We start from the raw sequence: 26,459 nt of genomic DNA, 5'->3' as shown, positions 1-26,459 counted from the left end.
ACCCAACTAGCTTCACCCCCCCACACCATATAGCCCGGAAGTACCCAGCTGCCCCCATTCCACACTATCCTAACAGGACGATAGGCTCACAGGGACCACACTGGGTCCTTCAGCCTGGAAAGGAACTCTCTCTTTCAGCTAATGTACCCTGCAGAGCACATTAAAGTGTCTCTTCTCAGGATACTTTCTTGACACAACTTGCCTCCCCCAGCCAGTTTCCATGTGAGGTTCCAGAACATGCCACGGCACTAAGACATTAGACCTGTCAATTTCAGGGTGACTGGACACGTTTGTCTTCCCTATCTGCCTGAAATCTTCCTGGGGTGAGCTATGATGTCCAGCTTTTTTCTGTATTTCATAATACCTAACACTGCCCTCATACAGTGCAAACATCTGGATGAATGAGTGTGCCTGCATTAACAACCCCTTGTTGGCATCCTCTGGCTGAACTAGGCTGCAGTCTGAATACACAGTGGTGTCTGTCTTATCTCCTTCAGGGGAAAAGGTCACATTCACCCAATGTTTACTAGAGTATTCATTGTAACTGTACTATGCTGTAGTATCAGCTGCTGCTTTGAATTTCTTACTGGGCCTACTTTGTAAGTTAAGCCTTATGACAAATATACATATGCATGTATAGAAAAAGACACAGCATACATACGATTGGTTCCACCCTCCATCTCAGAAGTCAGCTAACGGGGTCTAGGAAACATCCCCACGGCTACAGAGGGAAGCTCTAATGAGATGAAGGAATGGATGAAGCAGCTGACTGAAAACGAGATCTTATTCTTTAACTCAAGCATGAGTGTCCGGTTCCTAACGTCAGTATCCATTTTAAACAGTTAAGCGCAGAGGAACGCCCCCCACAAGCATCAGCTAACTTGGCAGATAACGACTCCAACGAGCAGAAATGAAGCTTATCTTCTTCCCAGAGATCAGTGTTGTGACCCTGACACTAGAGCCACACACAAGGAGCCTTCATCTCCTCTGGAGTCACAGGAAAGATGACAAATGAGGAGGTGGAAACGGTGTGATGAGGCAAACTTGTAGGGAGTTACAGGAAGGAGAGCCAGGGTTCAAAGTCATCCTCTGCTGCCAAGCCAGCTGGGGACTAGCCTGGGCTACATGAGACAGTGCCTCAAAAAGAGGTAAGATAGGGAAAGGTGGGAAAGAAGGAGCTGCATATGCCCACTCATCTGTGGCACGTTTCCCCAAAACACACAGCCAACAAACTCCTTTGCAAAGGGAGAAGTTAAAAGAAGTGGTATCCATTTGTCCACCGGCAGGTTACAGACGTCTTCAATGCCTTTGGTCAGACAATAACTACTACACCCCTGACCATCCCAGATACAAAGGCATGAGACACAGGGAAATAAACTCTCTGTACTTTCATCTACTTCTATAGCCTTCCAGATCTACCCATATTCTAGAAAACCTTCTCAGTAAAAGTGTCTTCGAGGGCCAGGGGAAACAACAGCCTGTGGAAAGATGATCCCTTGTAGCACCATCAACCAAATACACACTGGAGGGCGGGGCAGTGACAGAGGCGCAAACCTAACTGCTGGACTTTTCCCCTAAGACTTTTCCCTTCCAGTCACAGTAGAGTAAAGTGCAATCCTGGCTTCTTGTAATTCCATCAAGCAAAGCGTCTACTATTCACATTGGCTTAAAAATGATTTAACTGTGAAGGAGTGAGGGGATGAGATGGGTTGAAATCTTGACTCCTGACAGCCTTAGGACTCTGGGCATACTCCCTAATTTAGCTGGGACTTGGATTTCTTGTCTGCATGTTGGCATTGACGGACTCCAAGTACAGACTTTTGCTCAAGTAACACTAGTTGCACAGCAACTGTGTGACTAGTGAGCTACAGTTTTTTAACTAAAAGATGTGACAGATGAAATCAGGTATCACAAGGCCAAGCAGACATTAGACACCTGATTGATGCATTTGATCATGAAATCAAGATCCATCCATTTACTCCACAAATATTGCTTTACTACTCTGTGCGCATACCAGGAGAAGGTCTATAGATCTACTAGTAAACAAAACAAAGCCAAGGCCAGCCCTGCCCTGCCTTGCAGACTGGGAGCTCCCATGCCAGAAGGGAGATTTATTTTATCACAACCTTTCCCAACTCTTTCCCTTAAATGGGGGTTATATTGAAAACATATTTTACCATATTTTCTGATGAAGATATATGGCTAATTTATGAAAAACTTCAGAAGTTCTGGGTATGAAAAGTTCTACCTTCACTCACACACCTGAAAGGCCACAGGTCATAAAAAGATTATCAGAAACATCAAGATTCTCTCGCTTTTTAAAAATATGGCACTTGCATCTGGTCATTCTGTCTTTGTGCTGTGAGGTACATGCCATGAAGTGACTGCTTTGTCCTCAGCCACTTCCCAGGGCAAAAGCCCAGTGCCTCCTCATTGAACTCAGAAAGTCCCAGCAGCCAGAGGCAGGAGCAGAGCAATGGACAAACAATGCTTCCCCCTTCCAAGGCCCTAGGAGGGACAGACGCACATAATTAAGATATATGCCCTTCAAGAGTCCACATGAGTCAGTGTGGGCAACAGCAGACGGCCCAGAAAAGCAAAGCCAGCTAAAAAGTGGATGAGTCTCACCTCACTCCAGGCCTCGGAAACTGAACCAAAGAGAGCCTGGATTTTTTTTTCTGGGGCTGGGAGGGGGTGCTTGGTCAGTAAATCAAAGTTGGTCCAAAACAGAAACATGAACATGGTTTTGTACCAAAGAGCAGGTCACCAGGAAGTTCCTCTCCAGGATAATCTTTGCACTCTAAACCCAGCCAATTGCCTACTTCAGCCTGATCAGGTGCTGCTCAATAAAAACAGCTCTCAGAGATAAGATATAATAGATATTGATTTACATTCAGAATTTTAGACACATCAAGATAGGAAAGATGTTTTCTTCAAGGTTGCCAAATTCAAATAGCCAAAATACTATGAATGTAAGATTTATATAATTCCTGATTGTTTTATGGTTCTTCTTACTATATGTAGTTTACTGCATATATGTGTAATAATACAATGTATATGTAAAGAATAAAAATAGTAATAATTTTTAAAATACTATTAAAGTTAAAAACAAAAAACAACAACAAAAAAAAAAACCCACCTCTCTACTGGCCTTGCTCCTTTTAGACTACAGGGTCACATGAGGGGACACCAGTTCTGAGTCTGTCACTCTAGCCAGAGTGACAAAGGTATAAAATTGCAGGAGCTGCCACACACCTAGCAAATACCAGGGCCTCACCCAAGGAGAGCCCTGTGGCTTCTGAGCACAACCTAGGACTGACCCATATGCAGAAAATACCATACGTGGTGCTCATCCAGTATGGTAAATGCCAGCAAAGATGCTTACCCAGTTTCTCTAACTCTGTAGTGCACAGGAATACACACACAGAGGGCTTGCTTTCCATAACCACGGCCCAGGCTGTACCCAAGCCTATTAAATCTGACCCTGAGGTAGGAACACTGGCCAGGAAGGCTATGCTCCAGTGAACCAACAGTTTGTTTCTCCATTCACCTATTAACAGTCTCAGAAGGACAACCTATGCCTTCACCAACAGTCAGAGGAGGGAGACGAGCTGCAATGGGCCATTAAGAAATCTGATGAGAGACCTGGGGAGAGCCCTCAGCAGATAGAACCTTTCGTATTGGGCGGTGCTGGGCTGTGAAGCCAAAGGTCTCAGAACCCGAGTCAGCTACAGATACTGGGCCTCTAATCAGAGCCTCAGCAACTGGCCAGCTGTAAGATGGGGACAAGTCTGGACTGCTCTGTCCCCTCAGACTGGGCTAAAAGGACATGCGCACTCTGAGGGAAAAGTGTCTATGATCCGCTGTGCAGATTTCTAGCAGAGTTCAGAGCACAGCTGTGTCTGACATTCCTACTGGCCCAACTCATTTCCTGCTCTGTGGGTTTTCTTGGTTTGCCTCAACACTGCATGTAGTTCATGGCTGCTTATGAGCAAGAAGACAATGAGGAAAGATCAGTCAGAGGCTCCGCCCAGAATCCTGACAACTAACTATGACAGGAAAGTCTAAGAGGAAACAGCCAGAGTAAAGCGGGAATGTGAATAGATCAAACAGAAAAGAAGGGTGTTAAGCAGGCCATCTAGACCCAAAGTTTGAAAACGTCATCCTGCACAGGGACGGCCTCTGCTGAGGAGCTCCCATCAGTGACTGCATCTCCCAAACCACAAGCCTTCATGTACGAATCTGGATTTCTCGTCTCTCTGGAAACATAGAGGGGCTCCAACAGGACAACAGAAGTACGGTTGAGCGGCGTCTCCCCAGAAGGGCTGCTCAGCTCTCCACGCTCTAACTCAACCCACTGCAGCCTCCCAGCCTCACTCCCAGATGCACGACAGAGGCAGGCAGCACGAAACACAGGACAGGAGATGGAGGATGCCGAGCTCAGGAGGGAACTTCCACCATGAAGGGACACCCAATCAAAAGGCTCTGGAGGTGGCTCTCGAGCCACTACTTTTCTTTCCCTCACAGTGTCCTAAAGGCAGAGAGAGGATGAAAACGGGGGATGATGTGAAGAAATTTACTACTTTCAGCAAATAAAATTTAATGTAATCTGGCTGGGACAAATTCAGTATGACTGTCAGGTTTTCTAATTTCCCATTTAAGATGTATTAAAGTAGCCACCAATGAGACAGGATGCGCTTTCTGGAACCCACACTATAAATGCCTCTCTCCTTCCCTCTCCCCCCTCCTCCCCTCCTTTATGCCCCAAGTAACTCTCTCACTCTCTCCCTTCTGGGCCCTGCATCTCTCTAACTCTCACCCCTGACTCCCTAGCAGTTTCTTCACTCTCTGATGCCCTGCAGAGGCAACTTCTGCAGAATGAAACTAACGACACCCAGAGCTGTGAGCCCCAGACAGTATTAACAGGTTCTTAACAGGTACCTAATGTTCCACAATGCAGCCCAGAGTCCTTGAAAGTAAATACACTGCCACCACTTAGGAGCAGAAGTAAAAGATGAATCTACTGAACAAGGCTTAAAAAACCAACAGACCAGGGCCCTCCCTAGGACAGCAGTGTGAGAGCAAAGGAAGTCTCAGGTTGCATCTAGTGACACAGTTCCACCTCTAATTGGACCTCGTTTCTAAGGAGGAGGGAATGCACAAAGCAAAGCCAGTGACTGGGGCCAAGAGGTCTCCTCTTGAGATACCAGGATGACATCAAACGAGCAGGCCTCCTTCAGTATCACGCAAGCCTTCACCTCTCAAGTGTCACCTTTCTGATCTTTGGCGATTGCTAGTGAATTTTAATCCAGCCTGCTTTCTCCTGCACTGGGACGCGTCCGCTGAGCTTCCTCCACAGTTCAGGCTTCCCCACTTACATCTGCAGAGCTTGCCCGGCTCGACTCAGCACTTGAAACAGTAAGCTCTCCAACCCAGAGAGGCCCTTAGCTTCCTTCAAGGCACTGAGGAGAGGCTTGAGAACAGCCACATGTGTTTATAAAGATAAACAAGGGAATAAAACCATGTCAGACCAAGCCCACACAGAGAAATCAAAGTTCTGGCTGCCTCTGTTGAGTGCAACACGAGCACAGAGCCATGATGGATTCTCTCAGGTCCATAACACGGCCTCTGGGCGTCCCACGCACTGTCCTTCCCCAGTACAATTATCCTCCCTGGCCAATCGGGCTTTGGCTCTTAGCTCTCGCTCTCTCCAAATACCTTCCCTGATGTTTCAAATCTCAGTGAGTCTTCACTTTCACAATAAGCTTTGCCGGTACCACAGGACCTAGAACACTAAGGTAGGGGCTCTACCCACCTTGGACACCACCATTGGGAACTCTGTAATGCTAAACTTATTTTATTAGTGATGCCAGGATCTATTTTCCTTTTTCTCTTTCAAATTTCTGGTAACTTATAAAAACATGCTAATACACATTAACATTTCCTGTGTTAAGAATTTTTATTTTAATTTCTAAATTGATAAATATAAATTGTTAAGAGCTCAGAAAAGAGCAAGCTCTTTGGATTCTTCAATAATTATTTTTATTTAATTTACTTGTGCTTTATGTGCATGAGTGTCCATATAAGAAACATCAGATTCCCTGGAATGATAGTTATACAGGGTTGTGAATGCTAGGAATCAAACCCAGGTCCTTTGGAAAAGCAAACAGTGTTCTTCACCACTGAACCATCTCTCTCCAGCCCATTCAATAAATGCTAAGAGCATTACAGACCCCAAAGCCAAAACTGAGAACTGCTGGCCTAGAAGGCCACCTGTCACCACCCAGCAATGTGTAAATACTTCATGAATAATGAATGAACCAAGCCATCAATTGAGCAAATTCCTAGTACAAATATGTTTCAAAGGCTTAAGGAATGTGGTACAGAAAATCGTCTGCTTCATCTGTTACTGATTAGTGGCAGCTGCTTTGCAGAAGTCAAGGAAGAAGAAGAAAGGCAGCTAAAGAAAAGCAAAGGACAGCAAAAGTCTTCTGACTCATCAAAATCAACAACAAAGGCTTCAAGCCAAGATCAAATCAGAAACAGCCAAGTAGCACTCAATGCTCCAGGCAAGGAGTGAAAACTCCTCCCCTGATTCCATGGTTCATTTTCCAAGGCAGCAGAAAGGCAGAGCTTCTCCGGATTACTTGGTAGTGATCAGTGCACACCATAAGGTGCCCTGTAAATAGGGTCCCCTCGGGGCAAGCCTGCCTCTGGAGTGTTGTTAAGCCCCTTCCTTCCAGCACTGGGCCCCTGGCCTCCTCAGAAGTCATAACCTCAGCCCATCTCTCCCGCTCACCTTCACTAGCTGTCTGTGTGCAGCAGAGAGAGCCCTGCTGTTCTGAGTGATGCTAGCGGAAGCGCAGAGGTCACTAAGTTCAAGCTCTTTCCTGACATTCCAGCCTTGTGATCAGGTGAACAGAAAACTAACCCCGCCAGATGGCACTGGAAGGGCAGGGCCTTGGTGAGCACTGGGGCCATTTCTAACCTGTTCTTGAATTATAGTCCCTAGACCTGGCATGTAAGCAGGTGTTAAAAGTTTTTAATAAAAGTGGGAAATGGGACTATTAAAACCCCTAAAATTTCAGATGTGGCAAGAATTACGCCTAAAGTAAGTATACAGGGTACAATGCAAGGTGACATCTGTCTTCTCCCTCTGATCCTCTAACCAGTTTCTCTGGCTACTCACTTGCTAACCTGAGCTCACAAGGCAGGAGCCAAGTCCACCATGTTCACAGAACCCAACACAAGGCTCTGTGCCTGGTGGGGTGGGAGGTGTGCTGGCTGAGTGGCCGTATGGATGGTCATGACCACACACCTTTGCCTGGCCCCTGAGGCTTTCACGTCTTTTCTGGGGCCTTTAGCAGCTCCCTAGCAGAACTCCAAGTAACCTTTAGATGGCATTTAGATCAGGCTATCCCATCTTCACCCTTCCACACTAACGCAAAACTTAAAATCTTACTGTGGGTGAGCAAACCCTGACTGTCCTGCACACTCCCTACCTTGCTGCACTTTGCTCTGGCCTCCTTTGTCCACTGCACATTGCAAACACCCACCTTCCACAAGCACTCTTCACTCCTGCTAGAACACTTCCCCCGGAGAGTCTTTCAAGCCACGCTGACCTTACACCCTTCATCGACGCCGTCAGCAGAGTTGCCCCCAGACCGTGGTTATCTAGAGCCTTTCCCCTTTCTGTGTTTTGTCTTTTATCCAGAACTTTCAGCCCGGTGAGCCTGTGTTTGCCCAATAGGCCTCCACTGCCCAATATGGCAGCTGCAAGGCACATGTGCTACTGAAATCAAGTCATACTGTAAATATAACATACCAGACTTCAGACTTTAAAAAAAAAGTCAAACATTCTTTTTTGCTGTTTGTGCTGACTGCATATTGAAATGACATTTTTATATATTAGGTTAAATAGATCATTAAAGCTATTTTCATGCATTTCTTTTTACTTTAGTTTTTGGTGCTGGGGGATCAAACCCAAGCTCACACATGTACAAGCACTCTACCACTGGTCTACATTCCCTGCTTCCTCTTTATTTGTTTAATGTGATATCACACACACACACACACACACACACACACACACACACACACACACACCATGTCTATCCTTCAAACTGCACCTCTAACAGAATGCCATGAGAACGGAAGTTCCTTGAGAACAGCATCTCTGTGTGTCCCATTCACCAATGAATCTGCAAGCCTAGAACACTCAAAGACACAATGACTGTAAGGCCCTCTCTTAGTAGGAACCTTTCTATCTTACAGTATGCTGGTCAAGAGTCCCCTCCTTCCAGAAACTGTTTGGGATTGCTCAACTTGGCACTTGTCCTCAAACCAAGAACAGGGACTGGCACATTTTACACATGCGTCCATGCGCTAAACAGGCATTAGCTGAGCTTATCATGACTGGGTGTTCTCATGTATCATCTGCCTCATTCGGTTGCCATAGTAATATTGGAAGAGAAGGAAGAAAGCAACAGACTATTAGACATGACTACCTAAAGAAAGACTCAAGGCAGAGAGAACGGAAACAACGTAAAATGAGCAATGGGCAGAGCCAGAATTGGAGTTCTGCTTCTACCTCTGGCAGCCGGCAGCCCTCCACCGGGGGCCAGAGAGCAGCTGGCAGATAGCATCGCACAGAGAGATGATCTGCTTGGCCTGCACTGTAGTCTGTCTGTGTCTTTGTTTTAGGCATGAATCTTGCCAATGTCTGAAATTTCAGAGATTTCAATAGCCCAGACTCCCAGTTTCCTTCAAAATGTGAACATCTGCGTATATGCCAGGTTGAAGAACTACAATCTAAGAAGATGGAAACAGCCCCAGTGCTCTTGGAGGAGCCAGATAATAAACCATTAAGGAAAATATGCAAAGTGACAAACTGTAGTAAGTGCTACAATGAGGAAAAGCAGAGGTGCTGATAGAAAACACCAGGGATGGGGAATGGCACCCTTGATGAGTAAACAGAGAGATCTCACATGGAGGAAATGATATCTGAACACATCCTTGAGGAGGAAAGGAGTATACCGTGGGCACATCTTGGGAAAGGATGCCTCCAACAGATAGAACAGTGAGGGAGAGAGAAACATCATCCTTCTAGTCATTGGGTCCCTTTTACAGTGTAGAACTGTTGCTAGAAAGTGACCTGCGGTCAGGAACAGTGTTCCCTGCCCACTCTGCACGCACACATAGCCGTGTGCCCAGCTCCCATCACTGCAAGGTGAATGCGAGTGTGTTTTACACCCCAGCAGCCCAGAGGTGGCTGTGCCTCCTCTACCTTCTCGCCAGCTTCTGCAACTTGCCACCGGCTACACAGAAATGACAATGAGAACCCCAAGAGCGGGGGACCCAGGGCATGGAGGACAAAACACCTGCTGAGCAGGGACCACAGCAATGGCCTGCTCACATCAGTGTGTTCATACTAGAGACACTGAAATGTAGAAACTGATTGGTTATAAAAGGCCCTCAGCTTCTCTAACCGGGAAGCAAGAAATTGTTCCACTTAGCCTCTCCTCTGTCAGGGCACCTCATAGGGAACTACTCCTGGCTTGCATGACCCCTGAAAACACTGGGTTTACCCTCTGCACTGTAATTTCGTAATTCTGCCTAACACCAGCCTTGAACACAGCACCAAGAAGCGCCCTTCCTCAGCTGGCTGTAACTCCAGCCCTCCCACAGTCCCACTTCATGATACAAAGGTGTTATCAGCTCAAAGCACAATCCACATTCCACTGAAGGAAGGGCAGCCCCCGTCTACAGAATGGGCAAAGCCATTCTGAGGGGTGTCATCCGTTCTTAGCCACCACATGTGCCAAGGCAGGCAAAGTAGGTAGAAACAGCAGAAAGGTAAATGTTTTACATGCAAATGTAAGGTAGGAGCTTGGACTGAGACATGGGACTAAGTGCTCTTGTCACCAGCAACACAGCACTACCTGCCTAGCCTACCTGCCTAGCTTCGGTCCTAATGCTAAAGTGTTATGAAGCACACGTGAGAACTCTGCCATTTTTGCAATACTTCAAAATGAAGGGCTAAAAATATTTCAAAAAAGAAGACAGAAAAGTACGTTATTAAGCCATGGTGTGTGGGAACCCACCACACCCACCAGCAAGATTCTCCCAGCTCTCATTTGATCAAGTCACAGCAGCTCACACAAGGACAAAATCTTTAGAAAAGAGGAAAGAGACCAAAATTGAGCTTTCTTACATTTCTCACATTCACCATTCTTATTCTTATTGTTACTTCTGTGTACAAATGGATTCATGTATGTAGATACATGCACAGCTACCACAAGCATGTGAGGTCAGAGGAGAACTTGTGGGTCCCAGAGAGCCGCCTCAGTCAGGCTCGGTGGCAAGTGCCTTTATCTGCAGATCCATCTCACAGCCCAGAAGCTACTTTTCAAGGGTTTATCTCAATAGCGGGTTTTTTGTTTTTGCTTTTGTTTTTACTTTTAAGCTTGCCTTCATCTCCTGAAATCACTTCAATCCTCTTCACAGGGAGCTCACTGAGTCACTTACCTGTGCCCCAGGCAGAGCTGACAAACAGAATCACCAAGATTCTGTTTGTAAGAATCAGCAGGTGCCTAGAGGAGAGGTTTCACAGGGCTAAGAGGGCCAGGGGAAGCAAGCTGGGGAGAGCAGCACCCTGTGGTGGGCTCAACTCAGAGAGTGTATGGCTCTCGGTCTATGTCCCCCAGCCCTCCTGGAACCTTCCACTCCCCATGCCCACGCAGCCACAGGCTCCAAAGGGAAGGAGGACGGGAGTTCACTAGACAGCATCCTGGTTGTGGCACTCTCTCACATTCCAAGTTCACATTTCCCAACTTCTCTAGACAATAATTTCACCACACTTGTGTTTTTCAGGACATGGATCATAGAATTGGCTTAGTAATAGATGTCTTGTTTTTTTTAATGAAGTACCTGAGAGGAGAAAATAGCAGCATGCAGTGAACTGGGAAATAACTTGCCGTGGACCTGCTAACAGCACACAGTTCTGAACAATCGGCACAGCATCCCAAAACTCAAAGTCCTTCATTTCAAATAACATGAAAATCCTTCTCCACTCAGAAGACAGAAACTGCCAGGAATGAACCATATAGTCACAACAATTTCATTAGGAGATCTGAAATGCGTTCCTTTGTGGGGAGTAGGAGGAATTCTGAAGTGAACTGGTCAGAATCCTTTCTCACAAAAGTATCTTTCTCGATAGTTACTAACTACAAAGAAAAAAATAAAACATTACCAGTGCAGAAAGCAAACTGATGATTGCTAACCAGGTAATCAAAGTCAGCATTATCAGTAATTAGACACACTGTGATTTAGCGTGACTTCACATACACCACAGGAAAAGCACAAAATCACTGAGGCGGTGCCATTGCCAAAAAGCACCAGTTCAAGCCAATCATTTTTTTAAAAATCACCAAAACCCAAATTGGACTGTGGAGTGGCCATCCCCAAATAATATGTGTATATCGCAACCCCTACACCCAAGGCCCAAGGTGGCCTGAGAAACTATAGAAGCCAGCGGGCCTATGTGACCATGTCTTCTGGATGTGACTGGGCTGTTGCATCCATGAGATCTCAGCAGTAGGGCTACCTGTATAAGGCCTGTACTAGAAAAAAACCAATCAACATCCCAGCAGGGATGGGAGAAGGGCTCATGAAGACCCACCCTCAACTGAGGAGCTACAGGCAGTCAATGGCTACTAAGAAAAGAAGAATCTGTTTTCTTCAGGACGAGCGCCCTGGCAGGTTGTCCATAGCCCAGTCAGTGGTCAGTTCTACACATACGTGCATATTGGCAAGTCTAACTGGACTCAGTAGGTTTTATATACATGTGTGTGTGTGTGTGCAGGCGCGTGCGCGCGTGTACTAACAGAAGACATGAATGTGCATGTGAGAGGGTGTAGGGAGACACGGTGGGAGCTGGAATGAGAGGAGAAGGGAAGGGACAGGATCAATACACTATACCTGTGTGTGAAACTCTCAAAAAATTGTAATCCTCGTGAAAAATTAAAGAAACACATAAAGTCATGAAAAATAAGAGAAGCCTAAAAACCCATCCAAGGCCAGATATGGAGAAATGCCAAGTGCAGACCAAGTGGATCCTGGGCTGGACTGCAGACAGGAAGTCTAAGAAAGCCAGTGAGATGCAAATAATGTCCACTTCACAGCATTGCGCCGGATCACTGCACCATGTGAGATAGTAGCATTAGAGGGAAGATGGATGAAGGAGTGCGTGCTGAAAACTTTACTAAGGACAAGGCAAGCGTATACTATCCCATAAGCTACGCCTCATTTAAGCACAGTATACATGGTGACTCCACTTCTCTAGTGTCAATAGTTAAAGCATGCAAGCAGCTACGCAAGTTTCACATAACACGGTTAGTAGGTGCTGAGGCTGTGAAGGCTGTAATCTTTTAGCCAGGCCCCTCTCCAGACCTCTTACACTCTTTCTAACACCCAGTAAGAATGGCAAGATTCCCTTCTCACAGACAGCAACATGAGCGATCCACAGAGGCAGAAGCCATGGATGCCTGGTTCACTATCGGCATTCACACAGGGCAGAGGGGGCTGACACTAATGCAACAAACATTTCCTGAGTGTCCCAGTATGCCAGCACATTTTGTAAACCCTGAGGAAAGGCAAACGAGGTCCACATGGCTTCTGGTTCTTGGGAAGCTCATGTGAAGGAGGGACAGGCATCAAGAGCGCATCATACTTGGGCACAGAGACAGAAAGTCAGAAGAAGGTAACTGCTATGAAGCCAGAAATCCAGAGTAATGTGACAACAGCTTCCTGGACTAGTGGCACTTGGTTAGGATCCCTCTCTGATCCCCAGTTTTAGAAAACTGTCAGAGCTAATGACAGGATCGTTCTTAAGGATTATATAAGATAATGACAATTTAAGATTTAGGACTCCGCACGCCTTTAATCCCAACACTCGGGAGGCAGAGATAGGCGGATCGCTGTGAGTTCGAGGCCAGCCTGGACTACAAAGCGAGTCTAGGACAGCCAAGAGTACACAGAGAAACCCTGTCTCGAAAAAACCAAAAAAAAAAAAAAAAAAAAAAAAAAGATTTAGGACTCCCAGCAAATGAACAAATGAACAGAAATGGTCCACTCTGAAGACCATTACAGTGAAAGCACTGACTTCTCAAAGTGTCCTAAATTCCACAGGCCTCACTGACATGGACTGCCAGTGTCTGTGAATAGATTGTGATCACAGAAGCACACTTTCCTGCACTGGCCGACAACAATGAATAATAAATGTTGTCACTGCTGGAAGGGCATGAAGGCTCACAAACACAGGTGGCTGGGGCCAAAACCAGCAAACCAGGGAAGGGAAGTGTGAGGCCACTCTACCTGACAGCAATAGGTGGGGAAATCCTAGCAAGCCACTGCTGACTTCCCATGATGCATTCTTCCTCTGCCTACTTTTTCACCACTTGAGCTTGACAGAAGGCATCAAAGCCAGGAATGAACCCAAGTCTCAGTAGCCAGTAAGAGCTGGGCATGACACAACACTGTGACTGTGACATTCTTCCTCGGGGTACAGGTGTAAGAGAAATCAACATGTTCTTTTTCCTAAGTGTCAGTGAGGTTATATCCTTATACAAGAACCTGAAAAACAGTAAGGCTATTAAACTAATGTGGAAAAACATAATAAACTAATGGTGGCTCACACAAACACAAACGTCTTTACAGCAGGTGACTGCACCTCTCTAAGTAACCCCTTCCCTCTTTCTCTGACAGAAAGACATGCACGCGGGTGCTGAGTCTCTCTCCCTGGTTCGTACTTGAACATGTGCTCTCTCCCACACGTGTTGCAGGATATTTGATCCCATTGTGATCCCTGAGATTGTGAACTGTAAAAGCCTGTCTTTTGTTTGGTGCGGTTGAGCTAGCCTAACACACACCTTTAATCCCAGGGCTACCTGTACACAGGATTTAATAAGGCTAACCCTCCTCTCTCCATGTCCCTGCTCTCTCCACTAGGTGCTCTGTCTTAGTTAGAGTTACTATTCCTATGATGAGACACCATAACCAAAGGCAAAGGGTTTCCTTGGCTTACACTTCCACACCATAGTCTATCATTGAAGGAAGTCAGGACAAGAACTCAAACAGGGCTGGAACCTGGAGGTGGGAGCTGATGCAGAGGCCATGGAGGGGTGCTGCTTACTGGCTAGCTTCTCCTGACTTGCTCAGCCTGCTTTCTTATTGAACCCAGGACCACCAGCTCAGGGAAGGCACCACCCACAATGGACCGCTCCCTCTCCTATCAATCACTAATTAAGAAAATGCCCTACAGGCTTGCCTACAGCCAGAGTTACGGAGATATTTTCTCAATCAAGGTTCCCTCCTCTCAGATGACTCTAGCTTGTGTCAAGTTGACATAAACGTAGCCAGCACATTGTCACTGCTGCCTCCCTGTGTGATGACTGAATTTATGAGGAACAGCAGCAGCTAGGATTTACTAACAGTTTACTGTGTATATGGGGGTGTGCCAAACACTCTTATCACATTTTCATCTTTTTCCCATAAACCTACACCAACACCTTCTGATGGTACCTGGTCTCGAATGTCGTGACTTCAGGACCCTTTCACAATCTTAAAAATTGCTGAAGAGACCTAAGAGTTCTTGTGCGCATGTGTCACATGTACATACTGTGTGGGAGTGCTTGTGAGTGCGACTGAGTATGCTCATGTGAAGGGCAGAGGTTAATGTCGGGGTCTTCCTTGACTGTGTCCCATCTAATTTTTTAAATGGACTCTCACACTGAAGCTGGAGCTCACGGTGTTGCTGGCTCAGCAAGGGCTTTTCCAACTCAATCCAGCTCTTCAGCCCCCAATAAGAGTTCTTATTAATTATGTATACAAAGTGCAAAGAACAGCCCACAGAGCCAGGACAATATCATACTTTGTGTGCTTCTGGAAAATTCCCCTCTATGCTTACAAAATAATAATGGGGAGGAACGGCAGCAAAAGGCATCTGTATCAATGTCTTTTTCAGGCTCTGTGACCAACATACCTGACACAGGTTAGGAAAGTTTATTTCTGTTCACAGTTTCAGAGGGTCTCAGTTTATCATGTCAAGGACGGTACAGACAAATAGCCCAGTTAATAGCTACAAAGGCCTAAATCTAGTGACCCACTTCCAGCACCTAGGCCTCACCTCCTACAAGTTCCACAGCCTCCCAAAATCACACCAGCAGCTGGAGAAGTGTACAACAAGCCCATGGGGAACACTTCTAAAGCAAACCCTAACATGCATGACAGTGAAAATAACATCAACTCAGCATTGGTATGTTTCTTCTAAAATGTATGGCACCCCCCAACAGTCCCAGTGATTCACAGCTATCTCCAGAGCACGCCCAGAAAATCACGAATTAAGAAAAGGGAAACTGAGCCTCATAAAGTGTAAGTGATACAGCAGATCGCGCAGTCAGCCTACTGAAGAACTCTGCAGGAAGGCTCTGCTGCCTCCTCACCCTGTCTCTTCTTTCTTCTCTGTGGTGACTGCGCTCTTGTCCACCAAAGCAACCATCACCTTCCAGTACCTAACCTTCCAGCCTCCCCTGAAAAGCCAGTAACTCACCTCAGCTCTACTCTCGGCATCTCCACCAGCACCCCACTACACACCTCCCTGTCCCCCAGCCAGCTCCCTGCCCAGCACTCACACCCAACAAACATTCTCCTGCCTAGTGAAGCCATAAACCTTCTGGCATCTTCGATACTTTAGTCTTTTTGTGCACTGACTGGTCTTCACAATTTCTCATACAACAATAAAGCACAGGATATAAAAAAGCACATTTGTAATGGCCCCACAAGCAGAGGAGGAACAAACCAAATGTAAACACACCATAGCTTCATATGTAGTCATCTCTGATTCGTGGAATTTAGAGGGATTTACAACTCAAACTCCTTTGGTGCACTTTTATAGATGGCACATCTTAGTTTGGTTTCTATTGCTGTGATAAAAACACCATGACCACAAACAACCTTAGGGAGGAAAAGATTGATTTTGTCTTACAACTTCCAGGTCACCCTCCATCATTAAGGAAGATCACGGTAGCAACTCAAGGCGGAAACCTGAAGGCGGGAACTGAGGCAGAGGTCATGGAGGCCTGCTTCCGGATGACTTGCTCTCCATGGCTCACTCACCCTGCTCTCATACACAACCCAGGACCTTCTGCCCAGGGAGGGCTCCACCCACAGTGGGCCAGGCCCTTCCACGTCAATCATTAATCAAGAAAATGCCCCACAGCCCTGCTTATAGGCCAATCTGAGACTTTTGAAACACTTAGAACAGCTGAATAGTGAAAATTTTTATTTTGAACCTGACAGCACAGGACTCTCTACTTAAAAGAAAAATCCTAGCAACCAACACTCTGCCTTCTGCCTCTCAACAAATTCTCAAAAATGTTAAAATCATAATACAGTAAACTTATTCCTACCTTACTGCCACCTGTGCCCTCCCTTCATCAAAGTCTTCAATAGAATGGAAGGACTTTAAGCCAGGTATGAAGGACTGTGCGGCAACTGTTTCCCTCTCTGAGCCCTAAAATGGAGAACAGGCTTGCAATATCAGCTACCAGCGAGCATCCCAAGCCTTAGCAGTTACTGGACACTAGTTGGTAAATGGTCCCTGGCAATATTCCTGAAGCACTCAACTCAAACTCTAACTTGCCTAAGACCCCAGAAACCTCTCCCCAAGACCCCAGAGTCCTGTAGGTGCTCCATCTGAATGGCAAGATGATTCATTTCTTCACTAATGTTGGATGTCTGGATGTCTGTGCGTCCACAGCCTGTTTAGCAGACCAGCAAGTCCCTAAGGCCAAAGACTTTGTCATCAGGCAGCCCTCAGGCAACAAGTGTCCATACACAGGGCTCTGAAGGACACCAGAGCCAGCTCAGCCCAGCACTGTCTCAGTCTCCCCTCCATACAGTGAGGACAAAAGGCCCATGGTGTTTGCCTAATATGCATGAAGACCTGGGTTTGTACCACAACACTGCATCAAACAAGGCATGCAAGCATAAGCCCACAATAAAACACTCAGGCGATGGAGGCAGGTGGGTTAGAAAGCTAAGGTCATCCTCAGTTACTTAGCAAGTTCAAGGCCAGCCTGGGATAGAAGAGACCCTGTCCCCTCACCAGAAAAAAAGAAGAAGAAGAAGAAGAAGAAGAAGAAGAAGAAGAAGAAGAAGAAGAAGAAGAAGAAGAAGAAGAAGAAAAGAAGAAGAAGAACAACAACAACAACAGGGAAAAGAACAGAAAAGAAAAAAAATAAGAGGCTGGGTCAGTCATTGTCATTTGGTGGAAGGAAGAAAAGAGGTTGCCAAAGTAAAGAGATAAAAGACTCACATGGTACCTGGCAGGGGCCACTGTCTGGGCAGGTTCCTTCCCACCTCCCATCCGGACACACTCGTCCATCTACCCTCCCACACTGACCAGGAACTACCTTTCTTTGGGTCGTACCCTGATCTGGAAAGGGGAAGACTTGGCTGGACCCTAATGGAATTGATCCCAGTCAAAATGCCACTGGCGCTTCGTTCTCTTTTGAACTAGACTGACAGGAGGCTAAACTGTACCTGCGATGCAAATCAGGAAGACCAAGAACCTGCAGACAAGTGAAAGTCCAGGCTGATCTGCCTTAGGGAGCACAGTGTGCTACCAGGAACCGCCACAAAGTAGGCACACGTCCAGCACTTGGCAGACATTTCTTCTTAAACTTTTTTATAAAGGTTACAATCATTAAACTACAATAATAATGATAAGAAGAAGCCACCAAAGTGGAGGAGAGGAAGAAGAGGAGGAGGAAGAAAAGGATGAAGAGGAGGAGAAGGGGAGGAGGAGAAGGAAGAAATGTTTGTGGTGGTGGTATAGTACTACGGATGCAACCTAGGCCTTGAACATTCTAAGCCAGTGCTCGCCTCTGAGCCACACCAGCAGCCCTACCACAACGCATCTTTACGGCGTCCCCGCTATGCTAAGCACCTTGTCTCATTAAATGCACACACTGTGTCTGCCACACTGCCAGCTGCAACTCATCAGGCCACCTAGATCAACCTAGTTAATCAAAACAAGCAATTTTAATGAAATAATACAATATTGTAGAATAATAATACTAAGTCTAAATACCTCACAAGTCCTTTCACTGATCTACAGGCCAGCAATTTAAAATGTATTTCTTCTTGTGGACCAGTTGACAACACTTAAGAGGAAAAAGCCCAGATTCACAAGAATGCATAAAGTATCTATAATTATTAGCACATATTGCACATATAAAAACTGACACTTAGGATAATTAAGGTTCTTGCTCAAATGTAGGCTGTTCAGAGATGCAACCAAAAATTTAACTCAAGATCTTCTTCCCTAAGGCTCTGACTCTCTTAAAGCATCAAAGGCCCTGAAACATCGTTTCCATGAAAAATCAGTCATTCCAGCTATTGAGGAATAGAATCAGAAAGGTGCAAAGTTCGAAGCCTGCATGGGCTACATAGTGAGTGCAAACCAGCCTGAGCAACCTGCACAGAAGAAAGTGAACTGGGACTCTGCCTCAAAATTCAAAGTATTAGGAGGCCTGCGAATGTAGCTCAGTGGTACAGTTGTTTGTTCAGATGTGTAAGGCCCTGAGTTCAATGACAATACTACAAACAAAATAAAAAATAATAATCCAGGAAGGAAAATTAACCAGAACTAGAAAAAAATCAGTTACTAAATTATCTTGTCCTTTGTCTCTCTATTTTGTTTTTTGCTTGTTTGTTTTGTTTTTGTTTTTGTTTTTGTTTGGGGGGGGCTTGTTTTGATCTAAAACAGATATAACTCTGTAGCCTAGGCTGGACTCAAACTGGCATGATCCTCCTGCCTCAACTTCCAGAGTGCAGGAATTACAAGTGTGAGCCACCATGTACAGCACGTTACAGAAGAAGGAGGAAAAGAGGAGAAGGAGGAAGGGGAGGAGGAAGACGGAGAGGAGGAGGGAGGGGTGAGAAGGAGGAGGAACAATCACCACCTATAAGATTATAGGACAGATTAAAGTCATAAAGCAAAAGAAATATATAAAATATTAAACTTCTGCCCATAAAAATTATGAGCAAAATTTTGTGTCTGCTAATGGCTTACTCATTGTTTGTTTGTTTGATTGTTTGTTTTTGAGACAGAGTTGCTCTGTGTAGCCTTCGCTGTCCTGGACTTGCTCTGTAGACCAGGCTGGCCTCAAACTCACATCGATCCGCCTGCCTCTGCCTCCAGAGTGCTGGGATTAAAGGCATGTACCACCATGCCTGGCTGCTTACTCATTTTTAAAAGTATGATCCTTACTTTGGACAAGTCAGCTAGGTGCTACAGTCTCAATACTTGTGCATCTTACACTCAGATGCTAAGATCTTACAAAGCCCCAATGACACGGTTTTAAGTCAAGAGGGCAAACCCTTCTAAATAAGAGGGTTTATCATCCTCATAAAACAGGCCCAAGAAATTTGTCCCTTGCACCATGAAGGGACATAGCAAAGATGCTCTCCTCAAACACCCTACCAGCCAGTGCCTTAAATCTGGGACTTGACAGCACCCAAAATCATAAGGAATAAATCTCTGTTGTTTTCAAGGTACCCAGTTGTATGACATTTTGTTATAGCACCCTCAGTGGATAAAGCATTGCCTCCCAATCTGTAAAAATAGCATAATAATATGCCCCTACTATTACAAGCTGTACAAGGCTTTGGTGTTCCTACCAGAGAGATGAGCACACAGCACATTCTCATAAGGATGTCCCACCTGAGCTACAGTGTGGATTCAAGGTCAGACTAGGCAACTTACTCAGAATTAAAAGGGAGTAGAAAGATGACTAGGGCTCTAGCTCAGAAGTATAGTGCCTGCACCGTACACACAAATCCCTGGGTTCCTTTTCTGACCATGTCCCCTGGATGGGGAGGCCTGGTGGCACTCAGAAGAAGGATAGCAAGTTACCAAGAAGAGACTCGATAATCTTAGAGCATACATAGGGGGAAGAAGTCTCCCTCAATCACAGACATAGAGGAGGGGAGAAGGGGGGAAGTGGGAGGGAGGGAGGAATGGGAGGAAACAGGGGAAGGGCTAACAATCAAGATGTAATATGAATAAATTAATTAAAAAAAAAATCCCTGGGTTCAATTCCTAGTACAGCAAAGAAAAAGAAAAAAAAAAAAAACAGGAAATGGACAAGTCAGCTGGTGAATTAGGATCACTGCATTGGGAATGGCTACTCCTGCCACATAATCCATTAGGCAGCAAAAACAAACACCGGATCATGGCTGGGATCAAGTTTACTCAGAAAGACGGAGGACTGCAAAGGCTCGGGACTCAGGCAAACTCATATACGCCCCTCTTCTTCAGAAGGCTCCGGGCCTCTTTTTTGCCTTTGGTGGTGGAGCCAGAAGCTTTGTCGTTTTAAATATTAACTTTAAACAACTGATAAATAAATAAACAATTTCCTTAGTTGTCTCCTACAGTGACTGAAACCCTTCCCAGTCAGAGCCAATGGCTCCACATAGCTTGTAAAACTCTCACCAGCAAGTTTTAGTCATTAATTGCACAAGTACGCAAGAATGTGAAAATTCAAACAGTAAAATAGCAAAATGAAAAACTTTCCATCATCCTTCACAGAGGCACCACTGTCAGCTTCCTTATAAACTGCTCTACACAGGTGGAGCTGGGTCGCTATGGTTTTTTCAGGTACATATGCATACACTCAAGCCTACTATATGTATGTGCATGGGTATCTTGTTTGCCCAGTCTCCTAACTTGGAGACTGGGCAAAGTGTCTACAATGAATGACACTTTCCATATACTACACAGAACTCCATCAGATGACCTCAGTTACACTTTCAACACACCTCCTGTTGCTATGTTCTGGTCTATATTCTATGCTTTGTTTATTGTTGTTGTTGTTACAACAATATAACACCATCCTTCTAAACATATCTTGGTATATAAAACTCTGATCCACATATTAAATTTTATCAAACCAAGCTACCAGAGCAGGGGTACAAACAATTCCTTCTGATCACCATCGGCCCTGGTAGGGGTCCTGGTAGGACTTATCAACTAGGCCACATGCATTAGGTCACCGTTAGCGTCTCTCTTTCTACTTTACTGCCATTTTCTGGATCACTGGCTCCAGAAACTTCTTAGGGAAATTACTGGTATCATCTCTTCCACTGAGAACTCCCTTCATCTTAGGAACATTTGACACCAACAGCCTTCAGGGGGCTTTTGCTCCTACTGTGACCAGGTGCTGTTATGGTTCATCTCCATGGTGACAAACCCTTCTCTCTGGAATCCTAAAGATAAGCATATCCTATCATCCAATCGCTGACTCCCACTCTCCTTAATAGATTTCCACATGATAATCCTGGAAGCATGGAGTCTTAACCAGGATTCCCACCGTCTGCTGACTGCACCAAGTAGAAACATGACGTCATCTTCCCCACATTTCAAAGAACAAGTTAAGTATGCACGTGGCACCCACTGCCTGGACACTGAGTTGGTAACTCAGGCTCACTGCACTTCACGCATGTCCAAATGGCTGAGAACACGCCCAACTTCATCTGCCCACTTCAAAGCTTTCCAGCTCACCAGGGCGCAGAGGGGCGCGCGGGGGCTGAAGCACCAATCAAGGACCATGCATGGACTGAACCTAGGACCCCTACATAGATGTAGCCGACGGGCAACTCAGGCTTCCAGTGGGTCACCTAGTAAGGGGGAGGGGGTGTGGCTGCCTCTGACGAGGACTCTGTTTCCTGCTTTTCAATCACTTCCCCCATCGAGGTCACAGGAGAAGAGGACAAGCTTAGTCCTGACTTGACTTGATGAGCTGGGGTGGGTTGGTAGGGAAGGCTCCCCTTCTCTGAGGAGTAGGGGAGGGGTACGGGGGAAGAAGGAGGGAAGGTGGGACCAGGAGGAGAAGAGGGAGGGGGCTAGAATCGCTAGAATCAGAATGAAAGTGAAAAATAAATTAATTAAAAGTCTTTCCAGCTCTCTGAGCATCACACTGCAGCTAACGACTCCTCACAGTCTCCCGCCTCCTTCTCCTTCCCATGCAATGGAGCTCCCCGAATCTACCACGGCTACCAGGGACCTTGGTGTGCCCACCGCATCTTCCCATTTCCAGCCCTGGTCCAGATCACTGCCTCTTTACCTTCTGTCCCGATCCTGATGCCACCGGCATTACTTGAAGGGCACAGGCATCTCCTCCGTCTGCCTCCTCAAGGTATGTGTAATTGTTCCCTGCCTCCATGGACCTGGACTCAAGGCCGACACTGACAAGGCACTGAACCCACAGCGCCCCTTCCAGAAGGCCCAGATTGATGAGTCCTGCCAATACATCATCATCCTCCCCTCAGGAGACAGTGGGCTCTGAGAAGACACTTCATCTGTACAAAGAAGGGTCTGGTACTATTTTCTAGCATGTGTTCACACTGCCCCCCCCCAAAAAAAACCCTTTGTATAACATAAATCCTTAATAAAGAAAAATAAATCATAAATCATATAAAAGACTTTGGAGTCAATTTAACCTGTATAACTGGGTGTGTAAAGAAACAATACTCTCCTGGGACTTACACATACACACATACAAGTCAAGCTCCCTCCCTTAAAAGTTTTAGAAGTAACGTAAAAATCACACACGCAAAACTCATTGACTTCAAAAAGTGCTGGTATTTAATGGTTCTGCACCAGGATAATGGCTCCTCTACTTACAGACGGGGAAAAAAAAAAAAAGATTCAGGAGAAACCAGTAAAATCTCTTGGTTTGATAATCTTCTGGTGCCCTAACTGGCTATCACAACCAGCAAACACTGACCTCCAAAAGTTGACAGTACGACTAAGGGAGAAAGGCCATATGGGAAGTCAAATGTCCAAGAACTGAAAGAGCAATAAATAAAATGGCTCTGTGTGACCTGTGCCCGTCAACTTGGAAGACATTCACTTATATGTACTTCATTCTCTGAAGTTAAGCCCGTTTAAAAGTTAACTTTTCCAAATCATTACTCTTTTCCTTTTTTTTTTTCCCCCAAACAGGGTTTCTCTGTGTAACAGCCCTGACTGTGCCTGTCCTAGACTCTCTTTGCAGACCAAGCTGGTGTAGAACTCACAGAGATCCACCTGCCTCTGCCTCCTGAGTGCTAAGATTAAAGGCATGGAACACCAAACCAGGTTGCTGAAAGCAATTTTCTAAACTGATGAGGAAGTCACTGAAAAGGGGTCAAGGAAGAGTCAAACGCTGAAAGGCACTACTTTGTAGGAAAAATATAAGAGATTACATTCTAAATGTGTTTTCATTGTACGCCCCCCTAACATCAGCATTAGTCAAACAACTGTCACGTGATTCTCCTTCAAGGACTCAAAACTTTGTTGAAGTTTTTTCATTCCCCCATGTAAACTTTAAGAACTGCTAGATACAGTTTAGACGCCGAGTCCATGTTCAGGGACTGGAAAACCTCTCCAGATTAAAAGGTAGCAAGATTAATAGAGACTTCTGAGTTGGCACAAATGACGGTGTGCCTGACAGCTCAGGGGAACCCTCATACTTCCATGATCCCCCAACCCCCAAGTATTTCACTTCACGAATGTGGTCCCTTGGTGTTTTGTAAAAGGCAAAACAAGCCTCACGTCACTGGGGCCGGGGACAGCATATGGAAATCTCCCCGCGCCTCGCGAACACTTTCCCTCAGACTCCCCTTCAACGCGGGAGACCTTTCCTCACGTGGGCAGCCAGGACCACTGGCAAGGCCAGGTGGGTCAGGGGCTTGTCCCTTTGAAATCCAGATTGGCCTGTGAGCTGAGCTGGAGACAAGCAGCCCCGGGGTTGGGGTGTGGCGAGGGTGGGGGGCGGGAGGCCCCACTCACCTGCGATTCATGGGCCGGACTCTCACGGCCACCTTGACCGATGCCATAGCTCATCCCGGCCGGGCCCGCGGGGGCTCCCACCAGGCCCTGCGCCCCGCGGCCGCCGGCCACTCCAGCGACTGTGCCCGCGCTCCCGCCCACTTCCCTCTCACCCGCCCCTCGGCCGGGGCCGACCTGGAGTTGCTAGGCGGCCACACCTGCCAGGCCACTGAGCATGCCCAGAACGGCTCCCGCCCGCGTGATCCGCGCACCGGGGTTTGGCAGCTGCCTACGGCGCCAGGGGGCGGGGCCTGGAGGCCTGGGCTCCGCCTCCTGGGTGGCCACGCCCCAGCGTAGCCCGGCCTTGAAGTCAATGGCAACCGGCTGCGCGTACTAACCAGGAAGCCACCACCCACTACTCTCAACCCCCACCAGGGTCACGCCCTGAGAACAAGGAAAGGAAACACAGTATTTAGGACCTCCTCAAGGAATCCGAGGAATGGATTACCCAAAACGAGCTTTTTTGCTGCCATTTACGTGGATCAGGCTTTATCCAGCCAGTGCCAGTCAACTCATCCATCTTACTGAGGAGGAAACAGTGGAGAACTCTGAGGGATTTCCCTGCTTCTTCTAAAACGTTTTAGCATGTGTTTTGAACCTCACAGTTTAGGAAACAAAGGGTCGAAGATTTTTAGGCAGATAGAAATGTCCTTATATTGACTGGAGTCGTATCTGAAGGGGAGTTTTTTGCATTTTTTGTGTCAGTTTGGCAATTTAATTTTAGTCATTGGGAGATGAAAAGTGAGGTCCACACTCATTTTTATGAGAGTGAAAGCAGCCAGCACCAATGACTTCGTACCAGGCTCTCTCCCTATAGTGTATAGTAATTGAGTTAGCACTACACACTGCCATTTTACAAGCCTAAGCCTCCACCTGTAAGCCAGAGTTACCTGACGGCCACAAAAACTCAGGCATCAACTCTCTCTTCCTCCCGCCCCATTCAGGGTAGCTCGGAACTTACAAAACAGCCTTCCCCAAGACCCTGAACTTCTGCCAGTAGGCTTGCTGACTGGATGAGTAAAAAGCAAACCCGGTAGCCCCGCAGGGTCTCTAACCATCCTGCCCTCAGGGCCTTCATATCTCCGCTGTTATTTCACACTCCAGGGCAGATGACTCGGGTTCAAATGGGCTCCTCTAGAAAGCTTAGCCGCGCTGCTCCCACGCTCCCTGCGGAAGCGGGCTCCCGGACGTCCTGCTACAGGACAAGCTTTGAGTCTTCCAGTCTGCGTTAGTGGGCGGGCGACTGAGGCGTCTGCCTTGCCTGCTAATCTACAACTCCATGGATTAAGTGAGATGATATGTCGGCCAGCATATTGCCCACATGCATCAGGAATTGTCATTTCGCCCGCTTTCCTAGAATCCTACAAGCTAAATTAGAATCAGAGCATCCCATCTGTCCGGAGCCTTACAAAGCCTGGACACTTGAGTCGCTTAGACATGGGTGCCGAGTCAACCAATCAAGGGAGGGAAAACTTGGAAGTGCTGGAACTGGTGAGCGTGCGCAGTAGCCGAAGCAGCGAGCAAGCCTAGGCACCCAGGCTAACCTGGCAGCTCGCCACTTTGGCTGCGGCGAGCAAGGGCGGAGCCAGCTCTGTATGGGAGCTGCAAGGGGACAAACTGTGTGGGACGCGCTCTAGGGAGGGCGGAACTTCAACACCAGCCAACTGCAATGTCACTGCTTGTAACAAGCAAGAACAGGTGTGAGACCTCTACACTCAACAGCCTCAAAATCCATGCCACTCTTAAGGACGGCTGTGCTAAACTGTAGTTTACTTGTTATTGTGATTTCCTGTAGCTGTCTGAGTTTGGGGTTATGAAGGCAGTTTTGTCCACTATTTCCAGCAGCTTACATGTGTTCATTATCCTCCTGATTGCTACACATTGCGCCTTGACACAAAACTAACAAAGTTAGTTCTACGGCCCATGGAACCCAAACAGCAAGCATTTACTCTCTGCGCTTAGAAAAAAAAGGAGGAAAAATTACAGATTGAACGGGGGAGGTTATAAGATAAGGGAGCTGCTCATCTTCTTCAACTTTAACAAATGCTCTGGTACCTCTTTCTTTTGTTTCCGACTTTAGAAATTTTAGACTTTTTAAAGTCTTCTAAAATGTAATCTGCACAGAAGCTGCTTCCGGAAGCCAAGTATGAATCTATCCTTTGACCAAACGCTAGGCACAGCATCTGTTTATAAGGACACCTGCCAGGAGGGCGGTTACTCATAAGAGACACGAAATAAATTATCTTAAAGTCTCTGAACTTGTATTAGAAAAAAAAAATTACCTCTATATGGTCAATCCTAGTAAAATGTGCATCCGTAGTAACATATAAGATTTTGAATTTTGATGATAATAGAAGTCAGAGATATTTTATTCTAAATTGAGACTGTTGCAGATCTCTCAAGTTCTTATATTTTTATTTTGACTTTGAAATTATGCCAGTTGTGAAGTTGATACTATAACTTGTTATTTAACAAAATTACATATATAATTTCATTACATTTATTTTTCTGGGGTTTTCTTTTC

The 26,459-nt window shown here is 46.2% G+C and overlaps 1 protein-coding gene across 11 annotated transcripts in view; it reads right to left on the bottom strand.

Moving 5' to 3' along the window:
• Positions 1-24,122, bottom strand: part of KIF16B (kinesin family member 16B) — a 266,440-nt gene extending 242,318 nt beyond the window's left edge. For 6 of the 11 annotated variants that reach the window (XM_084774701.1, XM_084774703.1, XM_084774704.1 and 3 more), the window contains exon 1: positions 23,897-24,114. In XM_084774701.1, the coding sequence (XP_084630827.1) occupies positions 23,897-23,943 (47 nt within the window). In that variant the 5' untranslated portion in view covers positions 23,944-24,114. Of the gene's footprint in view, positions 1-16,042; positions 16,153-23,896 lie in introns of those variants that run through there. The other 5 variants (XM_084774700.1, XM_084774695.1, XM_084774698.1 and 2 more) reach the window with 5 other exon arrangements.
• Between the last annotated feature and the right edge of the window lie 2,337 nt (positions 24,123-26,459).

This window comes from Acomys minous (genome assembly GCF_964271855.1).
Source record: "Acomys minous genome assembly, chromosome: 3".
Taxonomy (NCBI): Eukaryota; Metazoa; Chordata; class Mammalia; order Rodentia; family Muridae; genus Acomys; species Acomys minous.
This window is presented reverse-complemented; position numbering and strand designations above follow the sequence as displayed.